This window comes from Oryx dammah, unplaced genomic scaffold (assembly GCF_014754425.2).
Source record: "Oryx dammah isolate SB20612 unplaced genomic scaffold, SCBI_Odam_1.1 HiC_scaffold_17, whole genome shotgun sequence".
Taxonomy (NCBI): Eukaryota; Metazoa; Chordata; class Mammalia; order Artiodactyla; family Bovidae; genus Oryx; species Oryx dammah.
In genome coordinates, this window is record NW_024070201.1 from 21,202,892 (window position 1) to 21,228,149 (window position 25,258).

Consider the following 25,258-nt stretch of genomic DNA (forward strand, 5'->3'; position numbering starts at 1 on the left):
AAGGAAGAATAAAGGAAAGAAAAAAAGGATAAGTGAAGCAAATAAGGCAAAATGTTGATAACTTTTCAGTTTGGAGAATTATACTGTTTTTCCCACTTTCATGTATGTTTAAAACTTCTGTAATAAAAAAATTAAACTTCAAATGCGAAAATACTTACTAGGATATATTTATTCCTGTGTTAGCCTTTATCACGTGCATGCATGTTAAGTCACTTCAGTTGTGTCCGACTCTTTGTGACCCCATGGACTATAGCCTGCCAGGCTCCTCTGTCCATGGGATTCTCCAGGCAAGAATACTGGAGTGGGTTGCCATGCCCTCCTCTAGGGGATCTTCCTGACCCAGGGATTGAACTTGCATCTCCTGTGGCTTCTGTGTTGCAGGCGGATTCCTTACCACTGAGCCACCAGTGAAGCCCAGCCTTTACCACAGTTTATTGTAATTGCTTGTTTACTTGTCTGTTCCAATATTTCTCAAATTGTCAGTATTGAAAGACCAGTGTTTTTTTTGATTAGCCAATCTGTCACAGACCGTGATGTTTATCAAAATACGATAAAAATCAATCATAAGAGCAAAACTGGGGGAGAAGGACATACAAAATATAGGGCTTATCTGGTGGCTCCAATGGTAAAGAATCTGCCTGCAGTGTGGGAGACCAAGATTTGATCCCTGGGTTGGTAAGATGCCCTGGAGAAGGGAATGGCAACCCACTCCAGTATTCTTGCCTGGAGAATCCCATGGACAGAGGAGCCTGGTGGGCTACAGTCCAAGGGGTCACAAAGAGTCCAACATGACTGAGTGACTAACACTTTCACACGTACAAAATATATCCTTAAAAAGGCTTGTTGGGACTTCCCTGGCAGTCCAGTAGCTAAGACTCCTTGTTCCCTGCTCAGGGGGCACAGGTTCAATCTCTGGTCAGGGAACTAGGTCTCACAGGCTGCAGCTAAAGATCTGCATGCTGCTGCTGCTCAAAGACCAAAGACTGCACGTGCTACAACTAAGACGTAGTGCAGCCAAATACATAAGTCCTTTTAAAGTTTCGTTATTGGGGAGTGGGGTGGGAGGGGGGTTCATGTTTGGGAACGCATGTACACTTGTGGTGGATTCATGTCAATGTATGGCAAAACCAAATAAAAATAAAATAAAAGGTAAAAAAAAAATAAAGTTTTGTTATTAACACCAAAAAAACATAAAATTAACAATCAGAACAAATGCAAACCTAAGAAAGAATTTTTTAGAACTACCCCTTCATCAAAAATAAATAGGCAGTTCGTATAGAGAATTCCTATTTCACTTATAAGTTTTTTCTGTAACCGTAATTAAGTAGTTTTTTAATCTGAAATACGTGCTTTTTGCATGTTATCTTTAAACCTTGTGCACTAATTTGAGTTGGATTAATAACAGTGCCCCTCATGGGGATGATAATTTGCAGTCACAGGTTTTTACCTCAGTTATTTCTGATGTCTGGGGGTTAGTTCTGGGGGTTGTCTGCACTGCAGAAATCATAAAGAGTAGGGAAGAGCATAGATATGCTGAAATACTTGCTGGGATTTTTGCTTAAGAAGTGAAAATTCCACCTCTGTAAATGGTGTCTTACTGTCTGGAACATGAATGTTGTCATTTTTCTCACAGTGTTATAGGTTTATTGACATGTGATGACTGTAGCTTCAGACATACCCCTACTTTGTTTTACAGACAATCCCTTCCTGCCAAGCTACAAAGCTTTTTAACACCCTTGGCTATAGTAGTTCCAGTTGGGACTGATCACTTCAAAAAACCATTAGTTACTGTAGATTCTATTGTGCATCCCAGGATTCATTTTGTAGGCAATAGTTTGGGTTATTTTTCTACATATATTTACATGTACTTATTCATATTGCATCTGTTAAGTTTCTCTGTGTTGTCAAAAATCTCAAAAAAATTTTTTCCATTGATCCACATTGACTCAGAATTTTCAACAGGAAGAAATTCTGTTTGGAAAAGTCAGTCATTTGTCTGTGGAAAGATTGTCTCATTTAGTGATACAGTTTAAGTAGCATTTATCTAGACTCTTAGGAAGGTTATAACTAACTGGTCAAAAGATAATCCCTTACATAAAACATACTGCATTCCCCTTGGGAATTTGCATTTGCCCTTAATTAACCTGTGTCCCTGCTCATCCAGAGAAATGAGGCTCCAGTTTACTATTATGAATAGAAAGCACATTGTTCCCTTGCCAATGTATTTAGAGTCACTCTGATGATAGTTTGGACATTTTGGCTGAAAAGTCTACAGATTTGTTCTTAAGTGATCCTTTTCCCCCTCTTACAAGTATGAATGGCTACTGTGTGCTCGATAAAGGCAAAAGGGAGTTGTGACAAACTCATCTCAGTCTGTTAACAGTACATATATAAAAATATATAAAAGTTCACTCACATTTAAAGCCTGTAACATGTAGAGTAGAGCACTCCTGCTCCATACTTTCATCATATTGTTTTTGGAATGGTTCATGATACCATCTGTATTAAGACCCTAGTCAGCTGTGTATTCAGTATTTTACCTCTGCTATTTTGTGCATAGTGGTATAAACAGTGTGGGAAGTACAGAAGAGAATGATACGGGTCTATCTTCAAGAAGCTTAAAGGAAGGGATCTTTTATATTTTCTAATGCACAGAGTATTAGAATAAGGGCTGCATGTGTCTGCACGTTAGATGTTTATGCTGTACATACAAATAATGAAAGTACGAGCTAGTGCGGTGTAAGTGAGGAGGAGTCCAGAGGAGAACGATTATTAAATACTACCTAAGAGATGGCTCAGACGGTAAAGCGTCTGCCTGCAATGCGGGAGACCCAGATTCAATCCCTGGGTCGGGAAGATCCCCTGGAGAAGGAAATGGCAACTCACTCCAGTATTCTTGCCTGGAAAATCTCATGGATGGAGCCTGGTAGGCTACAGTCCATGGGGTCGCAAAGAGTCGGACACGACTGAGTGACTTCACTTCACTTTTTCACTTGAGAGATGAGGAACTCTTTCAAGGCAAGGTGGCTTTTGAGCAGGGTTTTGAAAGGATATTTAGGACTTTAGCAGGAGTCTAATAAAGAAGTTTGATACAGTTTTCTAAATATGTTTTTCAAAGGTTCTAGTACCAGAGCAACCATGCACTTACCAATTGTCTGAATTCAGCCAGATTACTTGGTGTCTTGAGTTTCCTCATCTACAAAATGGGAATTAGAGTAATAGTTATCATAGAGGACTTTTAGGAAGATTAAGTGAGATACTGTGATATGAACATGCTTGATAAACTGTAAAGTGCTATACAAATGTTAGTAAACTTTATAGTAAATATTGAGGATGGCATTAGCCAAAAAGATGGAATTAGAAAACCAGTAAAACCACGAAGCCTAGAGCAGAAAATATGTGACGATGACTGTGAATATTAATACACTCATACAGTTCCTAACTTCAGAAAAAATCTTAAACTGAAAAGCCTTTCAGGTTTGATGTTGACCCCATTTTCCTGAAAAGATCATGTCAGAGGCCTTTCAGATCTTCAGGTAAAACTTGAATAAATTGTAATGTTTAGTTCTATTGAACTCATATAGAATTAATTTTCAAATAAAATACTTTAATAGATATTATAATATTGCACAGAAAGAGCTAATGTATCTTGCAAAGTATACTTGTTTAGAGGACATGGTTTTGAGAACATGTCTGCATGTTTTAGGGTAGATCAGCATTGCTCCTCTGAACAAGATAACAAGGTGTGAATTATTTAAGCTACTTCCAGGGACTGTTGTATCTTCTATTACAGATGGTTTGTCCAGTAACTTCACAAATGGTTGTTTAAAGGAAGGATATCCCTTGTCTGATGAGAAGTCCAGGAATTTATTTATGTTCTTTGTTTTAAATAAATTTTATTTTTAAAAGATGGTTAGGAAAAGTATTCAAAATTTATTACAAAGAGCAAAGAGAATGTTGAGGCTTTAAAATGCATTTTTAAAAAATTGAAGTACAGTTTTTTTATTTTTAATTTTTATTGGAGTATAGTTGATTTACGGTGTTGTGTTACTGAAGTCTAGTTGATTTGCAGTATTGTTAGTTTCAGGTGTACAACATATTGATTCCATATTTTTACAGATTATACCCCATTTAAAATTATTATAAAATATTGGCTGTATTTTCCTGTGCTGTACAGTAAATATATCCTTGTTGCTTATTGATTTTATACATATTAGTTTGTACCTCTTAACCTAAAGAAGCTTTTTGAATTATGCTGTATTATGCCAATTGCTGTTGTCTGGTCTTGGGCTCTGTCCGCTTATCCAGACTCCAGTGAAATGTGATTGGAGTTATTTTTCTCAGGACAAGGAACTTGGAAACTGTTTTACTTCAACCCTAACTCTCATTATTAAGAGAAGTTTTTGAGGGGGAAAAAAACCCTAACAGTGGGTTGTGTTTTTTTGTTTTGGTGTGTGTGAGTAATTCTAAATTCTTTCTCCTTTTACAGACTACCTTGCTAACCATGGCCGATTAAATGAGTCTGAGGCCAGGCGCAAATTCTGGCAAATCCTGTCTGCTGTTGATTACTGTCACGGCCGGCAGATTGTGCACCGTGACCTCAAGGCTGAAAATCTCCTGCTGGACAACAACATGAATATCAAGATAGCAGGTAACTGGGACACTGCTGGCTCTGACGCGGTCAGGCGTGAGCCGCAGCGCTTGGGGTGCGCAAACAGACCTGCAGGCGGAGGTTCAGGAGCGCGGAGGTTCAGGAGCGCTCCTACCTGGGACATCACCCCCTCCAGAGTATTTTATCTGTTCCTTAGTCCTGCATGTAATGAAAAGTAAGGGAAAAAAGGGAACTAAGCTCAACATGCAGTGTGACAGGACTCCGACTGGGCTCTGATCTGCATCCTCAGTCTGGTTTGTGCTCAGGCTCCTCTGTGGTGCTCCGCTGAGAGTGTGAGTGTTTGGAGAGGCCGAGGGGGCTGCAGGAGCAGTGAAGGTTGCGGCACTCTGCCCTGCTCTCTTCAGTATGACTGCTGGCTGGAGAGAGGTCGCAGACAGAAATAAGACAAAGAAGGTGAGCGCAGGAGAATGAGAGTGCTGGGGACACAGAAGCACCTTGCCTTCTTCTGATACAGTGGGGTTTTGACTTACAACATGGAGAATAAGATTATTTTTGCTAGTTCTTCCTCCTACCCTTTTCACAATTAACAAAGACTTTTATAGTTTATATTCCAAGTTTACTTATTCACGTGGTCAAAACTCTCATTCAGTCAGTCAGTATTTGTGTGTCAGGTACTGTGCTGTGCTAGGTACTAAGGATACAAATCAAAAAGTCATTTCTTGTGATCTTAAAAGCCTAGTGGGGAAGTAAGAATAATGAAAAGACAACATGATACGTGCCCAAAACTGTAATACAGACTCCAATAAAGTACAAGTTTCAGAACATCAGTCTCCCTGATGCACAGAGAAGGAACTACTTGAATTCAAGCTTGAAAGATGAGTCAGAAGCTTGCCAGGGAGATAAACAGAAGTAGGATATTACAGACAGGCAGGCCAACTGTGTAAATATCACAGGTAAAAGAGAGAGAAAGAGATTGAGATTGAAATGGTGGGGAATGATTGCTGACTATTAGGTAAATATAAAATCTGTAGGCATGAGGGGGTTGATGCAGGAAGAGCAGGTCAGCAATGGTCAGAATATGAAAAGTCTTGAAGACGATGAAAAAGACAGTAGAGTTTATTCTGCAGGTAACTTGTTGGAGCTTTTCGGGTGGGGTGGGGATGGAGCAGAACTGGATAAGATGACCAGATTTGCATTTTGGAAGGATGTCTCAGTCTGCCACAGAGTGCGGACAGGTGGCAGATGTGGGTGAGGCTGGGCAGGAGACTAAATCAGGAATCTGATGCATTTGTCCAGTTAAGAAAATGTGGGCGTGCACCAGAGAAGCAGCTGCAGAGTCTGCAGGTATGGGAAGTAGAGAGGTTTGTTTCGGTTAGACTTTGGAAGAGCATCAAGGGCACAAAGCAAAAGTTTAGCAGAGTTACAAGAGGTGGCAATTTGTCCTAGGTTTATTAAAAAGGGACAGGCATCCACACGAGAGAAGCTGAGCAAGAAATGGATGACTAACTTGGGTGGGTACCCACTGGACTAAGTTTAGGGACAAAGTAAATGCCTTAATTTGCTGCATCGTGGTATAAAATAGAAGCGAGAAGCCTCTGATTCATGCATTTAGCTGGCCTATTTCTATGCCATTTATCATCAGTTTTTGTCTTGGGCATTTAGGGAAGGCAAACAAATTAATTTTACTTACTTTTTTTACTTATTTTACTTTAATTTTAATAATTCATATTAAATGCCACTGTTATGTATGTTTCAAGGAGTAATGGATTTTTCATTCTGTAGTCTTCGATTTTTTTTTCCTCTAATAGAACTACCTAAATAAGACAGTGTTTTTACGTTAATTTGCTACATTCCCATTATATATATAAAGATTTGTATTGATTTGTCTTTTTGTTTTAAAAATATAGTATTAGTGTTTATATAATTTAAATGCAGTATTAGTGATTCTGTAATTTATAATGTATATTCATTTCTCCCACTTTTCATTTTCTTGTGGCCCTTCCTTTGGTCCCATTCATTTCACTTTTTTTTGCAAACCTTCTGTAGTGCACACCACTGGAATTTTTTGTTTACTTCTCTTTGAAAGCATCAGCTGCCCCAAAGTTGTCCTTGTTAGAGAAAGCTCTTGTTTTTTTTTTTTTTGAGGGGGGCGGTTCTTTACTCTGTAAAAAACAATACCTTTATTAAAGGAGTTCTGGGAGTCACTTCACGCAGAGAAAGAAATGTTATAAGTGGGAGTCATATATTATAGGAATTTTGTGCTCTGTCACAAACATGTCAAAATAGAGCACCAAAGAAACTTGCAAACAGAATATGCAGAATATTCCATTAAGGTTATAACCAAGTTTTGCCTGGCTACAATAATGTCTTCTGTAATTCTCACCTGTAGGTAGATAAACTTAGTATTTCTATCATTATGTGAAATCTAGTTATTTGTTTGTTTTTGCTATTTTTATTTTTGAATACTTGAACTTCAAAATCCTCTCATTTTCATCTGGAAGACAGGTAAAATGTCAGAAACCTACAGTTGTTCTCTCTGGTGAAGCTAGTGTAACAGCTAACGTTTACCGAGCCTTCACTATCTTTAGGCACCCTGCTATGTACTTGTGTCACTGAACCTTCACAGCAACCTAGGAGCTGCGTACCTATTGCCAGTTTTTAGACGAAAAGCTGAAACACAAGAGAGATTAAGTCACTTGCCAAGGCGCCTCAGATAATAAGCAGCAGCCCTGGAGTTCAAGCCTGGTCTCTCTGACCACGGTATCAGTGCTTCTTGCAGCTCACCAGCTTGGTTTGTCAGTTATTCCTGAAGGAGTGCTCACTGACTGAATTTTGGATTCTAGCATTCCATGTTTATACATTTAGCGTCCTTGATTCTGTGTCTCACAAGTGGATACACTCACATACATGTACATGCAGTTTAGCTAAGCATTCAGATTTCCTTCCTGCCCACATTTTTTTCTCTGTCACCCTCACCACCATTGACCCCAAATTTCAGCAAATGTTTATTAAGCATCTACTATGCTCCTCAGCTAAGTCCTAGAAATTCAGGTGTTTCGAGGCAAAAACAACAGCAGTGCAAAAAAGCTCAACTCTGCTCTTACCTCAAGGAGTTAATCTGTTCAGAACCAGACCTTTAAGTGAATACAGCATGAAAAGATAATTGTCATACAAGCCATGAGGCTAGAAGATTGTGCCTGGAAGAATGAGGAAAGGCATTAGTAAGACTTTATTAAGGAGGGGGGCATTTGTGGTGGGATTGGCAGGGAGAAGGAAAAGGAAGAGAGTTAGCTGAGGAGGTGAGGTAGGGATGGCAGCTTCAGGCAGAGGCAGGCAGGCCAGAGAACTCGGTGTGAAGGGAAACTGCAGACAAGAGCTAGTGGAGAGGAAGCGTCAGTGAGGAGTGATAGGAAAAGAGCCTGGACAGGTAGCCATGCGGGATCATGAAGGATTCCACACACCCTCAGAGGTGTAGATGTGTTCCTAACACATGTAGGAAAGATGGGGCTCCGTGGAAAAATTACAGAACCTCAGAATAAAATACCAAAAAATTATTCCCTCAAATTATACATTCTGTGTTTATTCTGCTTATAAACATCTCTTACTAAATGGGCTGAATCAATAAACTGTTTTAGCCATGCTGTTTGTTGAAATTGGACTTTGCAGGTGGTGCTAGTGGTAAAGAATCTGCTTGTCAATGCGGGAGACACAGGAGGTGTGGGTTTGATCCCTGGGTTGGAAAGATCCCCTGGTGTGGGAAATGGCAACCCACTCCAGTATTCTTGCCTCGAAAGTTCTATAGACAGAGAAGCCTGAGGGGCTACAGTCCATGGGGTCACAGAGTTGGACATGCCTGAGCACATACGCATGCTCGCACACACACACACACACACACAGTGAAATTAAAGAGAAGTGTAAACCAAAACTAGGTTTAAATTAAAATATTTGCCTCTGTTTATAAGAAAATGGAATGGAAATATCAAACATGGTTTATTTTAATAAATACAGAGTCTTGGCTTTCAAATCAGATTTTCTTTCATGCTTCTCTAAAGAGATCAAATTGCCAACCTCCACTGGATCATCGAAAAAGCAAGAGAGTTCCAGAAAAAACATCTATTTCTGTTTTATTGACTATGCCAAAGCCTTTGACTGTGTGGATCACAATAAACTGGAAAATTCTGAAAGAGATGGGAATACCAGACCACCTGACCTGCCTCTTGAGAAATCTGTATGCAGGTCAGGAAGCAACAGTTAGAACTGGACATGGAACAACAGACTGGTTCCAAATAGGAAAAGGAGTATGTCAAGACTGTATATTGTCACCCTGCTTATTTAACTTATATGCAGAGTACTTCATGAGAAATGGTGGGCTGGAAGAAGCACAAGCTGGAATCAAGATTCCTGGGAGAAATATCAATAACCTCAGATATGCAGATGACACCACCCTTATGGCAGAAAGTGACGAGGAACTAAAAAAGCTCTTGATGAAAGTGAAAGAGGAGAGTGAAAAAGTTGGCTTAAAGCTCAACATTCAGAAAACGAAGATCATGGCATCTGGTCCCATCACTTCATGGGAATTAGATGGGGAAACAGTAGAAACAGTGTCAGACTTTATTTTGGGGGGCTCCCAAATCACTGCAGATGGTGACTGCAGCCATGAAATTAAAAGACGCTTACTCCTTGGAAGAAAAGTTATGACCAACCTAGATAGCATATTGAAAAGCGAAGATATTACTTTGCCAACAAAGGTCCGTCTAGTCAAGGCTATGGTTTTTCCTGTGGTCATGTATGGATGTGAGAGTTGGACTGTGAAGAAACCTGAGCGCCAAAGAATTGATGCTTTTGAACTGTGGTGTTGGAAAAGACTCTTGAGAGTCCCTTGGACTGCAAGGAGATCCAACTAGTCCATTCTGAAGGAGATCAACCCTGGGATTTCTTTGGAAGGAATGATGCTAAAGCTGAAACTCTAGTACTTTGGCCACCTCATGCGAAGAGTTGGCTCATTGGAAAAGACTCTGATGCTGGGAGGGATTGGGGGCAGGAGGAGAAGGGGACGACAGAGGATGAGATGGCTGGATGGCATCACCGACTTGATGGACACGAGTCTGAGTGAACTCTGGGAGTTGGTGATGGACAGGGAGGCCCGATGTGCTGCGATTCATGGGGTCGCAAAGAGTTGGACACGACTGAGCAACTGAACCAAACTGAACTGAACTGAACAGAACTGAATGGGTAAAAGACTTCAGGTACTGGTGAGCCCTGGATTCACCCACACCTGTATATGCTCATCACCTCAATTATGAGACCTCCAGCCTTCACAGAATACGAGTGTTGAGACATTCAGAATCAGAGGCAGAATGCAAAGAAATTTGGGCTTTCATCAGTTTTAATAATGGCAGTACTGTTTCCTCCATGCTATTTCGGCTGTGACTCTGCGGGCATTAACTTGAGAATAAATTGATGAAAAACACTTAGTTTTATTTTTCAACTTTCCTAATCTGAAATGCTTACAATGAATACTTAGATAAGAATTAATATGTATGAATTACTCAGAGAAGGTTTTCAAAAAATATCAGCAGTCAGACAAGCCGTCACATAAAGCACGTGGAGTTTGATATCAGACGGTACTGGTGCAAATTCTAGCTGTGCCATTTGTTAGCTGTGTGATCTTGGGCTGATTATTTAACTTCACCGAGCCTGGGTTTCCAAATCTATTAAACAGAGATTAATCTGTTTGTCAGGAACATTGTAAGGATTAGTGATAATGTTAAACACAGGGAGCTCGTAGGTAAGATTATGGGCTCTGGAGCCAGGCTACGTGGGTTTGAACCCTGGCTCTGCACTTTACTAGCTGCATGACCTTGGACATGTTACTTAATCTCTTTGTCCTCAGTTTCTTTATCAGTTAAAAGGGAGTGATGGAAGTTCATATCTCATAGTGGTTATTAGTTAATATTTGCATACTTCTAAGAACAGTGCCTGGTACATAGTTAGTACTAGTTAAGTGTTTGTTAAATAAATTGTTAATTAAAATTCCTGGCAGCATGTAAACAGTAAAAGGTATTTGTATTCGATGTATAATTGATTCCATGTGAAAACAAATCTTAAAAATTGATAGCCATATAACCCCCCCACCATGTCTTTTTAATTACCAAGACTTAAAGTCTTATCAATACAAATCCAGAGGTAAAGGAAAGTTTATCATTTATATTCTAAATTGTTTCTGCTTGATGCCAATTAATATATTTTCCTAAGAGGGACCTTCAGCATAATTAGTTGTGTGTAATAAGCCTAATAAATCTAACCTGTGCATCACAGGTCTCTTGTCTTTCACCCAAGAGGAATACTTCCTTTCTGAACTGACCTGTAATCTATAAGTAGCCCATCATCTCTCCTGATTGCTTCTAGCAATCTTCCTGCTTACTGGAAAAACTGGAGATCAGATTTCTGTATATATAATTCTAGTTTTCTGCCCTGGAACCAAAAGAGGCTGGGATAGGCTGAAACAGGTTTTGTTAGAAAGTATTTATTAAAAGTCTTCCATTTGTTATCCTCCTGCCACTAGTATTATGTAAAATGTGCAGAGAGCTTTGCATCAGCAAACAGAGTGAGGCCTTGTCTTTATCCGTCAAGCCTGCTTAGCCCTGGCCATGCATTAAGCCTGGATCATGGAAGGTGGCTCAAAGGCTTCTGTTTCCTTTTGTCTTATTTCTCCCCTCTTCATTTCCTTCCTCCTCCCCACTCCATTTTGGGCTGAGGAAGAGCATTTAATTCACTTCTCAGCTCACTAAACTCTCTCACTGGACAAATAGACGCCTCACCACGGTTAGCAGGATCACGTTTCATGTCAGCTGTGATGACTGTTCTTGTGTCCTCCTGTCAGGTAGGGAGGGGTGACTGATGTTTGGAAGTGAACTGTGCAGCTGGCCTTCTCTTGCCAGTGGGCAGCAAAATACACGTTGACGTCAGCGATGGCTGACGGGCATTCAGTTTGTGCAGTGGGTCCGGTCTGGCTCCACACTCTACTACCTTTCATTTGTCAGCTTTCATTTCCTCATAATTGTCTTCTTCTCTCCTATTATAATAACTGCAAAAGACATGTAACTCTTCAGCAAGACTGGATATCTGAATTCTACTGGCAATTTTAGAAACAAGGATAAATTTAACACTAAAGCCATCTGCTTCTCTGTAGGAGGATTTTTAAAATTATAAATTAGACATTATAACACACTATTGGAGATTAAAAGTTGCCTGGGTTGTGTTGATTCCTGGAAATCATTTACTTTTTTCTTAGCTTGAAGACTGGTTTTCAATGTTTTGGTTACTTTTTTTCTTTTTTAAAAAAATGACTTGAAATAGTTTACCTAAGGACTTCTATTAGTCTTTATCACGTAAATGTTAAATCCTGAAAGTAGTAATTCTATTTCACAACGATAAACAGTGACAAGCTGTTCAACATCTTCTGTATCTTTTTCACGACCTCTGTTTTATTCTTTTATGTCCTGACTACTGGAAGAGTGGTCAGGGAACCAGCATGAGCATCACTTTGGAGCCTGTTAGGACTACAGACTCTTGAACTCCCCTACCCCAGGCCCTGAATCAGAACCACATTTCAGCGGTTCCCCAGGTGATTTGTATGCCTGCTAATATTTGATCTGTTTCACTCTGACAGTATTCACTGATGTGCTTTGTTCCCATCAGACAGTAATCATCAGGATCTGCTTATTTACTCTTTGTTCAGTTTAGTCACTTAGTCGTGTCTGACTCTTTGCGACCCCATGGACTGCAGCATGCCAGGCCTCCCTGTCCATCACCAGCTCCTGGAGCTTATTCAAACTCAGTCCATTGAGTCGGTGATGCCATCCAACCATCTCATCCTCTGTCATCCCCTTCTCCCACCTTCAATCATTCCCAGCATCAGGGTCTTTTCAGATGAGTCAGTTCTTCGCATCAGGTGGCCAAAGTATTGGAGTTTCAGCTTCAGCATCAGTCTTTCCAGTGAATATTCAGGACTGATTTCCTTTAGGATGGACTGGTTGGATCGCCTTGCAGTCCAAGGGACTCTCAAGGGTCTTCTCCAACACCACAGTTCAAAAGCATCAGTTCTTCAGCACTCAGCTTTCTTGATAGTCCAACTCTCACATCCATACATGACCACAGGAAAAACCAAAGCTTTGACTAGACGGACCTTTGTTGGCAAAGTAACGTCTCTGCTTTTTAATATGCTGCCTAGGTTGGTCATAACCTTTCTTCCAAGGAGCAAGCGTCTTTGAATTTCATGGCTGCAGTCACCATATGCAGTGATTTTGGAGCCCAGAAAAATAAAATCTGTCACTGTTTCCACTGTTTCCTCATCTATTTGCCATGAAGTGATGGGACCAGATGTCAGGTTGCTTACTCTTTGTAAGGCCTTGTTATTCCTAAAACATTAGCCCTTTGCTAATGGTGTTTGGGCAATGAAAATTTATGTAACTTAGTGATAACAGAAATAATAGTTGGTTTTTCTTATCAGGAAGATTTGGGTCAATCAATCACTTTAAAAATATAAAGCAGAAAACAATAATAGCAGTTCTAATACTGTTTTCAAATATATCCATGGTCTGTTAGTGGTTAGTTAGATAATAAATAATTAGAGGACTCAGCTTGTGAGGCCAAGTTGATTTCTGAGCGAACTAGTCAACAATAATTAATCTGCTTTGTAGTTAGAAACTCTACCTCAAATGCTTTCTTTATTGACATTTATGTGACATGAAAATCAAGTGAGAAAATATGGATATAGCAGGAAATCCCAAAGCTAACGTCACAGTAAAACCTTGGAGTATATGCCTCAGAGTATAAGATGCCATAACTCATCTTCATATGAAAAGGACAGGATGTGTCTATTTTAACATGTCATGCATTCATGTTTGGGAACGCATGTACACCTGTGGTGGATTCATGTCAATCTATGCCAAAACCAATACAGAATTGTAAAGTAAAAATTAAAAATAAATAAATTAATTAAAAAAAAAATAAAATAAAATAAATATGGATTTCTAAAATGAGTGTAGGTGTATATTTGAGATTTGCTTTGTAAACATCCTAATTATTCCCATTCACTTGTTAAGGATGCTTTTAACAAAGCATTCAATATTGTAGAGATGAGAAAGCCCTCACTTGTCAAGTTCTGCTAGCAGAGGGATAAATTAGAAAATCTCTTGTCTCTGTACAATGTAAAGGATTTTCCCCAGGTTTTATAATAGCCTTACATCCATTTTTAAGTTGTGTTAAACTTCTCTGAAAAGTGATGGTGATACAGTTAAAAATAAAAAACAAAAAAACCCACCTGGCCTGGAGTTCAAAGGACCTGTATTTGAATACTGGTTAAGCCACTTGTAGATAGTTTGGGCAACTCAGTTAACCACTTTCAGCTTCAGTTTCCCCCTTTGTAAGGTAAGGACATTCATGATTGAGATGATATATACAAAAATACCAAGTGTGTAATGCCTAGTCCAAAGTAGGCAAGATGTAAATGATTTCTGAAAGACTAGTTGTCATTTTGCTTCAAAAACATATGCTTTCATATCTTAAAATTTTGAAGCTAAGAGTTCTTTGAGAAAGATTTGTCTTTTCCCTGCTATGCTCAGGAAATGTTGAAAATCTTGATTGATCTGACAAATTCAAGGTATGTTATAAGTGAGAGTTCAAGCAATTACTCCCACACAAATAACAGATTACCTAGAGGAAAAAAACTTTATACCTTCAAAATTTTGTCGAGTTGTTTAGTCAATCAAGTATGAATAAAAATAATATCAAAATAATGCTAGTCTGAACCCTGAATTGGAGTAAGAAGTATCAATATGAACTCATAGGTTAACATTTCTTCTTAATACATATGCATATAGAAAGGAATCAACATAAATATAGGGTGTGGGTGTGTGTACACGATAAGCATTCATACATATGTTTCTTCTGTTTGATGACAGCCCAGCTGCAGTGAGTACATTGAGGTCTTAGTCTTGGTTCTTGAATACCATTTCTCTGTAAAAGAAACCAGGGCTCCTTGGAAAAGTGGTTGATTCCTGGGATGGGACAGGAAAGTACAAGATGAGCCTGCTACATCTTTTGGTACCAAAAGATAAAGAAATATTTAAAATAAAAAGAAATTTTTAAAAGATGGGGGCATGTTGAAAGGATACAGGAGCCAACCTGAATTATCTCCTAGTGGCCAAAGCTGGAACTATTTAAGCATCAGAAGGTGTCTCAGATGGTAAAGAATCTGCCTGCCATGCAGGAGACCCAGGTTCGATCCCTGGATTGGGAAGATCCCCTGAAGAAGAGAATGGTAATCCACTCCAGTATTCTTGCCTGGAGAATTTCATGGACAGAGGAGCCTGGCAGGCTACAGTCCATGAAGTTGCAAAGAGTTGAACATGACTGAGCTATTAAACTTTCACTTTCTTCTTTCAGTATTGAATTATAATCCAAAGAATAAAGTGAATACTTATGATGAACATAATATGACAGTGTTGGAAAAAATAAAGAAATGATCTAACCAATAAATAAAGGGGAAGAAGGGACAACTCTTGAAAAGTTGTAATTAATACTGTAGAAAGAACAGGAAACAAAAGCTTCCCATTAGACCACCACAGTGATCATTGCTACAGTCAAGATCTGCCAATGAGTGCTAAACTAATAGGTGAAAGTTTAAGGAGAAAAGGGTATATATAGTGCCAATGTATCTTCTCTAAAATATTTATTAATTTCAAAGGGAAAAATAATTTTATAATGGGGTAACCCAGCAGATACCACCTTAATCAAGAGATCAAGATTAACCCCACCTGTAATTAAGGCGTAATACCCGCTCCCCCTGATATGAGGCCCTGAGAAGAATACATCACCTCTGTGATGTTTTTCTCCAAAAGTAATCATCTTAATCTAATCGTGAGAAAATACCTGGCAAACCCAGACAGAGACAGTCCACAAAATATGTGACGTGCCCTGGTCACAGTCAAGACAGACAAGGAAAGTCTGAGGAGATGTTGCAAGTTCGAGAAGACCAAGCCTGGTGGACTACAGTCCATGGGCAGAGTCAGACACGACTTAGCAACTAAACAGCAACAGAGAAGTCATGACAACTAAGTGCAATGTGGAATCCTGCACTGAGAAGGGACATTAGTGAAACCACTGGAGAAATCTTAATGAAGTCCATGTTTTAATTAACAGTGTTGCATCGGTGTTACCCTTGGTTTTGATTATTTATAGTTATATGAAATGTTAATACTAGAGGAGGGAGTTGCATGAAGGACAGAGGGAGTTCTTACTTTATTGTGGCCACTCGTCAGTAAATCTAAATTTATTTCAGAATTAGAAGTTAAATAATATCAAAATGAATCCATCATAACATGGCATACATTCTAAGACAGAGAAACAAGAATCAAAAAAAGTGTCTGAGGAAATAGCAGCCATCTTTGAGGTATTCACTTGCAGGTCGGAGCATCAGAGAACACATTAAACTAGGCATTAAACTAAAAGGAGGTTTCCTTTCCAGCAGGACAGGGGTTGGGTCTGGGTCTGGTTTAGAGAGGAATGCTCATGTGACAGTTCATGCTTTTCAAAAGTCAGGTAATAATGTGGGGTCTTTGGTTTTTTGCTATTGTTGGGAGACTATCTTTGTTTGTAGAATGGTTGACACATGTATGCACTCAGATGTTTGATGAGGGAAAGAATTTGATGTGCTGAAACATTAACCCATTCCATATGAATAAATAATGATAAAAAATCCTGCATAGCTCTACTGTTTTCATATTTCATCCCTCTTGCTCACCCCTTATTTCACTATATGCCTTTAAGCAGACAGCTGCAGACTGTGAACAAAGCAAGTTGTCCAGATTCCAGTAAGAAATAAACAGACTTTTAAGTGTCTTCCCATTGCTGCTTCTTAAACCTGGTAATTATTAACTTGTTCAAAAAACAGCTACATATCACTGGGCCAGAGAAGGACATACAGGTGGTTAACAGTGAATGCTCTGTAGTCAGATTTGGTTCCTCTTGCAAGTCTGCAGCTTAGTATAATTTCTAGCAAGGTCCTTAACATTCTACCTTCACTTCCTCCTAGAATAAGGATACCTCATGGGGTTATTAAGAAGAAATCATCTTAGGAAAGCTTAGATCAGCTTCTGGCACTTTTAAAAGAGATGATGACAACATATTCATTCAGCAATCCTTCACTGAACGGCTGTCAATGTGCTGAGTCTGGGGTTACAGTCCCCCTTCTGCACTCTCAAGGAGTCTAGTCTGATAGGGAAGACAGATAAGTAAAACAGAATTGCTGTTCTTCCCTCATATTGAGTAGCTTACTCAGCAGCTACTGTTTATTGAGCACCTGCTGTGTTTCGATAGCATACCTAAAGCATTATATATTATCTACTTTAAGTGCACATATCTACATATACTCATTATATATTGCTCATAGTCACTTTGTGGAGCGTAGATATTGTCTCTATTTTGCAAGTGAGGAAACCAAGACTCTGAGAAATCAAGTAATTTGCCCAAGATCACACAGCTAAGCAGAAAACCCAAGATTTGCCTGACTCCAAAGCCTTCCTTAACCCATAGATCGCATGATTACAAATAAAATATTTAATGCTTTGACAGGGTTATAGACAGCATCTACCTAAATGCTATTATAATAATTCTAATGCCTCTGATAGTGTTGCAGTGCTTTTTTGAATGTTCCTGCAGGCTCAAGTTCCTATTTTCTTCAGCTACCTACAGGAAACAGAGGTAACATCTGGGTAGTACCCCTCTTCTTCTAAGGTAGCAGGCAGCTTTCTTTGTCCCAGATGGGTACAGCCGAGGTTGAGTCTAGGCCGCCATAGGCGCCGTGGTGCGCTCCTAGTTTTTCTGTCTTCCTGCTAATGAAGCGTCCAGTGAGGGTGCTGAGAGGAGTGGAGTCCCAGCCAAGTCCCTCTTTGAGTTTGTTCTACAGGAGTCGGGGTGGGATCAGGGGGAAGGGTTTCAGATTGAAGGGGTTGAGAATGGCTCTTTGAGACATTAAAATGTTACAGTGCTATTTGGAGAGTATCCTCAACTTACATGTGCTGAAACTCATCCTGTGATTATGGTTTAAAGGACAGCAATTATTGGACCTATTTCAGGATCTCCAAACACACATCCCAGAGCTTCTTGTGCTTCTCCATGTGACTGAAATTAACATCTTCCTCTTTAGATATTACTTGACCATCTTGTCTTTGGCTGGTTTGAGTGTAGTTTTTTAGAAAGTGAGAAACACTTGTCAATATGAACACACAGATTGTGATGGGGTGTAAATTGTTAGGTTTAGAGTGGGGCTGAGAAGATAAGACCTCTCTGACAGTCAGTTTGGAAAGCCAAGTGTAGGACTGAACTGCAGGCACGTGATGGAGGGCGGCGTTCTCATTGCCTTGCATTTCTGGACACCAAGGATGGGCCACACCACTGTTCCTCCAGGTTTAGACACACCATCCCTCTCCCCATGTGTACCACCTTTTCTCTTCTGAACCCTTAAGCTTCTCCATGGCTCTTTTTCTTTCTAGTATTTATTTGTTTCCTTATTTATTTGATTGTGCCAAGTCTCAGTTGAGGCATGTGGAATCTTCCGTCTTCACTGCAGCACATGGAGTCTTTCAGTTGCATCATGCGGAATCCAGTTCTCTGACCAGGGATTGAACCCAGGCCCCCTGCACTGGGAGCCTGGAGTCTTAGCCATTGGACCACCAGGAAAGTCCCTCTCCACACCTTGTTTACCCTTCCGGTGTATTTTCTCAGGACCCATTTCTGTGAAGGGCAGTCATTGGTAATGATGGCTTCACTTATGGAAAAGGGAGCTGACATTTCACATCTCTTGTGCTCCAGGAATCAAGAATCTTGCATTCTTAATCTCATTTACTCCTCATAGCATCCTATCTGGCAAATTATCCCTACACTTATAGGTACAGAAAGGAAGATTCAAGAAAGTTAAATAACTTTAATTACTAGACAGCTACTTAAGCCCGCACACCCTAAAGCCTGTGCTCTGCAATAAGAGAAAAGTCACCGCAATGAGGAAACCCACGCACTGCAACTAGAGAGTAGACCCCCCCTCCTCACAACTAGAGAAAGCCCAAGCACAGCATCAGAGATCCAGCACAGCCAAAAATAAAAATAAGTAGAGAAGTGCGCCATAGTCTCAAGGTGTGAGTAGAGTGTGAGTTTCTGTTAACTTACTGGATCTGCACAGCAACCTGCTGGCTACACATGTTTCTGTGTTACAGCTGTGGAGCTGGAGGCTCAGGAAGACCGAGCCTGTGTTCCGCAGTCAGTCTGGTGCAGGAGACTTGCTCCAGCCTTCTGTGGGCACCTCTGAAAGCTCACCCTCCATGCAGTGCAGACACTGGCCAGAGGAGAGCCAGTTCTCATCACTGAGGCATGTCCCTCAGTCAGGAGTCTGTTGCAGCATAAAGACAGTATGGCTGTAACTTACAAAATAACAGGAGTTTGCTCCTCTGCTGAGAACATGAGGCTGTGTGAGGGCTTAGCACAAGGGCACACGCTTGCATCTACACCAGAGTGCTCACTGCGTTTGTCTCCCGTGGCAACTTTCATGTGTATTCAAGGCCTCTGAGTACAGTGCCTTGAATAGTGCACCAGAGTGCATGCTATATATCAAAGCTGCAGATTCGGTAAGGGTATCATAAGGGGAAGGCCATTAACTGTTGAGAAGTATAATGCCACCACATTACATAAATGAGTAAATAAGTGATAATGGTGATAAGTGGCCTGTGGTAGAGCCGCAGAGCCATCACATGTTAATGAGCTATTCAGATGAGTATCTGTCTATTCAGGATGTGGGAGCCAACACTTCAGAGTTGTTACTTAGGAAACACTGTCCTCAGTTGCCTTAAAAGGTTCTCTTGCTACCTTGGAGTAATGGCTGTGAGAGCAGCCAGTCCCTTGGTTGTGTTTAGGTAAATATCTTAGAGTTTTACTCATTTGTTTCTTTCTTTAGAGACCGTATAAGCTCAAGAGCTCTTAATCATGGAGTCATTGAAATTCTAAAATTATCAAATTCAAGCTAGTTGTCCTTATCAGTGAAATTTTTCTTTTCAGCCTTAAAAATAAATGATTTAAAGTCTTTTTTTCCAGCCTTTCACTCATTCTCTTTGAGAAGAAAACTTAATTCATTAACACATTCATTCAAGAAATATTTACTGAATGCTTAATATTTGCTATTCATTGTGCTAAATGCTAAGGAAACATCACAAGTTACATGCCACCCCATGCTCCGAGTGAATTAGTAGTGGTATTGTCGATACAGCGTATTATAAAATTAGTATGAGAAATTCAGTATAGTTTGAGAGCACAGATGAAAGTAACGTTTATTTCCATTCCACTAGATTTCGGTTTTGGAAATTTCTTTAAAAGTGGTGAACTGCTGGCAACGTGGTGTGGCAGCCCCCCTTATGCAGCCCCAGAAGTCTTTGAAGGGCAGCAGTATGAAGGACCACAGCTGGATATTTGGGTATTTCTTTGCTTTGCTGTGTTAAATGCATCTATCATGATAATACTGGGTACTCTGGCCCATTTTGAAGCTCTTGGTACCTAACACATAGATAGTAGTTCATAGTTTTCCTGTCCACTGGCCTGTAATTAGTCAGAGTAAAGGTTCTAGGAAAGAATTTCTAGGGGAAGATGTTATCATCCTAATATCAGCAGTGATTTAAAGTTTAGTAATCAAAATGATTAAGTTTAGTTCTTTTGGTATTTATTATAGGATGCTTTATTGCGGTAGTCAGCATTTCAGCTTTTTTTTTTTTTTTCTGAGACAGTAGTAAATTCAAACAGGAATTTTTAGTCCATGTAATTTTAAGAGCTTGAGGATATTTTAGGAAAACAAAGCGTGTTCAGAGTTCTCAGTAGAAAAATGACAGCCTTATTTTCTTCCACAGAGCATGGGAGTGGTTCTTTACGTCCTTGTCTGTGGAGCTCTACCTTTTGATGGACCAACTCTTCCAATTTTGAGGCAGAGAGTTTTAGAAGGAAGATTCCGGATTCCATATTTCATGTCAGAAGGTAACAACCTGTTTATCTTAAAACTGTGCTTTACAGAATTTTTTCTCCAAATGAATGCCTAAAGAAAGGCTTCTCTTTTTCTAAGAGTTTGGGTGCCAAATAAAGTGACCAAGTCACTTTAAAAGTCATACAAATGAGCAACCCCCTCCATGTAGGTGAGAGAAATTCCAGCCTTCCTACTTGTAACTGGAACAGAAAGTGTCCCAGATTAAGAACAGTAAATCTTCCCATTTGCCCTCGTCTGTGAGTGTCCTAGGTATTTATTTTAGCCTTTGAGAAGCACTTTGTAGCAGATTTACAACCATGTCACTCTAAGTATGAAATGGATTTTCCCATATCTTCTGGTGGGAGGTTACAAAATTAAGCTTTTTATTTAAACTTAAAACCAACTGGCAAGACAACTGACTTAAGATGAATTGCTATAGTCCCTTCCAGTCTTGTATTGAGTTGCTGCATAGGCAGCAGTTAAGTTCACTCAGTTTAGATTTTGGTTATCATCCTTAACTTACTAGTTCCTAGTAACAGAAGTAATGTTGTAGTACTTAAGAAAGTGGATTTTGGAGCCAGACCACCTGGTTTAATCCTGAGTTCACCACTTACTGGCAGTCTGACCTTGGCAAGTTATATTTCTGTACTTCAGTTTCCTCACTCTATAAAATGGAAATAACAATAGTTCCTAATAGGGGTGTTGAGGTATTAATTAAATTCATCTGTGTAGAGCTCTTAGCATGGTGCCTGGAAGGTTAGCTTATGCGGGGTAGTAAAGAGGGTGATACCAGCTCAGAGGATAAACAAGTGCCCAGAACTGCAGCAGTGCAGTTTACTTAGTGTCATCAGAAGTAACTGCTGTTTCACCTACATTTTTCTCAGTTGCACTGATATGGAGAATAACAACAGTCCCTTGGAGGGCTCTTGCCTCACACAACCTTAGTATATCAGCCTCAGAAGTGACCAGAAGGATCCATTACTATTTGCTTGTTCTAGGAAAAAGACTTTTTTTTCTCTCTTTCTTTAGTGGAAATCTAAGTCTGTGTCTAGATATTTTCAATTGAGTAATTCAATAGAAGGGTTCGTTTAGTACAGATTTGAATAGACCTACACCCTCCTGTTTTTCTTAAATATTCATTCACGGATATGGTTAATTTAATGTGTCAGCACTCATGGTGTGAACTTGACGAATACAAATAGCCTTCAGGTTTTATTTACTCATTTGACCTTTTGCTTTCCAGTGGGCACTGTGGAGGATACAAAGATTATCACCACTGTACAAAGTCACGAGTCAGGTAAATACACCGAAGTGCAAGGAGAATCACGTGACTTCTGTGTTTTCTGTAGATTGTGAGCACCTTATTCGAAGGATGTTGGTCCTGGACCCGGCCAAACGACTGACCATAGCTCAAATCAAGGAGCATAAGTGGATGCTCGTGGAAGTTCCCGTGCAGAGGCCTGTTCTCTATCCACAAGGGCAAGAAAATGAGCCGTCCATCGGGGAGTTTAATGAGCAGGTTCTGCGGTTAATGCACGGCCTCGGAATAGATCAACAGAAAACCATTGAGGTAAAGGGACTGGAGATTTGACTAAAGATATTTCAGGACTCTGTTGTATCAATACTTAGTAACTTAAAATTTCATTCTCATACTTGTCATCCTGGTCTTCTGGCCAAACCAGCACCTCGGTGTGCAGTTCAGTGTTCCCTGGAGATTTCATCACACTCTATTTTTGTTTGCTTTTAATCAATATATAAATTCTTGCCTTTGCCTCATCAGCCAAAAAATTCAAAAGGAAGCGTTATGTATGTTTGAGGAAAGACAGTGATGGAAACTTGACAAATAAAAGGTAGAAAGTTTCTTCTAAGATGAAACATAAACTCTTATAGGTAATAAGCTAGTTTATACGGGACATGAGTGTGCAGATACAGAACAAGGCGAGAGATGAACATGAAGGAAAAAGGGAAGACATCAGGTTTAGGAAAACCAGTGGGATTTAGTTGTGAGCTGAAGAAACTCAGAAGGCAACAACAGGTGGATTCCTGATTTGGAAGTTTTATGGGTCATAGATCTGAGAAGGTCATGAACCTGGGAAATTGCTCATCAGCTTTATCTCTGCCCTTTAATAGTTAGCATAATCATAGAATATTCATATTTTTAATACCCCCACAGCAGTCAAAAACAGTATTTTTAAGAATGAAGCCTAACAAGAATTTAAAATGCACCCCGGTGAAGACAGAGTACTGTGGCCTGTGCCGCATTTCCTTTCCTTCGCTGTAGCCATAAGTGAAACAACACTGCGCTGCTTTTGCGCATCACATGCTCAGCGAGGCCTTTGTGTCCTTGCCCGTGGCGGCAGCTGTGAGCACAGTTCCCTTGGCCTGTGATGTTTGCTGCCGGTGCTCTGCACGCGAGCTGCCCTGCACAGCACCTATGCAGCCTGTCACGTGGAATTAGAAGCCAGAGGAGCCTCTGTTTTTCTTTTTCATCCGCATCGTTGGAGAGCTGGTCAGCCAGGGATGTGAAAAATTGGGAAGCAACTTTATTTTCAAGGTTTCACGAGGGTGGGACTGCAAAAACAAGAGGAAAAAATTACCTAAGAATGGAGACACAGCGTCTCTCAACCTAGTGTCCAAATGTCATTCTCCAGCCCAAAATAATCACTAGAAATTTCCCCAAAGACTTTAATCATTGACTTCAGGGTTGGCAATGGTTTGGGCTTGTGTCGAGGCTGTGGAATTAGAGCCTGTGGGCTCAGGTTGCTAACCAACCTTACAGCCTAGTTACAGCCATGAGATGGGACCACAGTGACAGCCTTGGGGAACGTCTGCATGAGACAATGATGGCGTTTTCTCTGAATGCAGAAAAATAAATGACTCCAATTAATGTAAAAGGACCAGTCAAGTCATTCAGAGGTATCACTCTTTATACAATTAATGAACTTATCTGTCTTCTATTCTGAATTCGGGAATACCTTTCATTTTGAGTCATACTTTGCTTGTTGCTCTCTTTTTTTTTTTAAGAACACATGATACCTTCCCTTCCTTTTTTATTTATTTACTTATTTTAGCCAGACTCCTTGCATTCTATTTTTTAATTAGTTTATTTTTTTTATTGAAGGATAATTGCTTTACAGAATTTTGTTGTTTTCTGTCAAACCTCAACATGAATCAGCCATAGGTATACATATATTCCCTTATGTCTTTTATTTTATTGAAGATTAGTTGATTTATAGTGTTGTGTTTTCCCCTCCTTTTTTAGAAAGGTGTAAATCACTGAATTGGTTTTTATGGTTCTCTGCCTTTGGCACTTGTTTTCTCTTGCAGGCTTTGCAGAACAAGAGCTATAACCACTTTGCTGCCATTTATTACTTGTTGGTGGAGCGCCTGAAATCACACAGGAGCAGTTTTCCTGTGGAGCAGAGACTTGATGCCCGCCAGCGTCGGCCTAGCACCATCGCCGAACAAACAGTTGCCAAGGTAACAGCCTATTAGCCAATAGTCTTATCGGTGCGTATGCCTGTTCAGACGTTTGACACGTTTTCCGTGGTGTAGTACAAAGGGCTAGGATTTCATCCTCTCCACCTTGTTTCTCTGTAAAGTTTCTGTCTGTCATTTACTAGGTTCTCAAACATTTTACCATCTTTCTGTTTGTAAGGGTTTAATTTTATTTCAGACAGTTTTTTTCTTTAAGAGGCTTCTCTCTCTTTTTTAAAACCATTCATTTATGTTAAGAATTAATGTAACTAGTCTGTACTTTCAATTTACTTAATATTTTTATTGCAGATTTACTATGAAAGCTTCACTTATTAGGCACTAGAGGGAAGATGTATAAAACGTGCCCTCAGTATGTGTAAACGTGCCCTCAGAGTCATTACATTATAGAAGCAAAATAAGACAACATCATGACTAGCAATCCTTCAAAAATAATGAAAAGGCAAAATTTAGAAGATGCTATGAATGTCATCATTTTGAACTTGTGTAGATGTGTGATAGAGAGAACATTTTTTAGAAAAAGGGCAAAGGGGAGAGAGATACATCTGATCGGGCAAGGCTTTGTGGGAGAGATGGCATTTACGATAGAGCCTCACAGCTGTTCAGGAGAGGCAGTAGCTAGAGGGATTACACGTAGACAGAAGCAGTGTGAGCAGAAGTACTCAAGTGGGCCAGTATAGACTTGTTCCAATTAATTCACTTGAATTGAAGAATAGGGAAATGAAAGAGTCGGAGTGGTTAAGTTGAAGCCATGCTGTGAAATGATTGAATGCCAAGGTAAAGGACAGAGTTGTTGTTCAGTCACTCAGTTGTGTCCAACTCTTTGTGCCCCCATGGACAGCAGCACTCCAGGCTTCCTTGTCCTTCACCAACTCCCAGAGCTTGCTCAAACTCACATCCACTGAGTCGGTGATACCATCCACCCATCTCATCCTCTGTCGTCCCCTTCTCCTCCTGCCCTCAATCTTTCCCAGCATTAGGGTCTTTGCTAATGAGCCGGCTCTTCTCATCAGGTGGCCAAAGTATTTGGTGCTTCAGCTTCAGTCTACTAATAATTCAGGAAGAAATGAGGAACTGCTGAAGACTGTTAAGCA

The 25,258-nt window shown here is 40.0% G+C and overlaps 1 protein-coding gene across 3 annotated transcripts in view; it reads left to right on the forward strand.

The window, feature by feature from the left end:
* Positions 1–25,258, forward strand: part of SIK2 (salt inducible kinase 2) — a 127,380-nt gene that overhangs the window by 79,476 nt on the left and 22,646 nt on the right. For all 3 annotated transcript variants that reach the window (XM_040257938.1, XM_040257937.1, XM_040257936.1), the window contains exons 4-8: positions 4,490–4,651; positions 20,008–20,132; positions 20,560–20,683; positions 22,019–22,239; positions 23,997–24,149. In XM_040257938.1, coding sequence (XP_040113872.1) covers positions 4,490–4,651; positions 20,008–20,132; positions 20,560–20,683; positions 22,019–22,239; positions 23,997–24,149 — 785 coding nt within the window. The remainder of the gene's footprint in view (positions 1–4,489; positions 4,652–20,007; positions 20,133–20,559; positions 20,684–22,018; positions 22,240–23,996; positions 24,150–25,258) is intronic.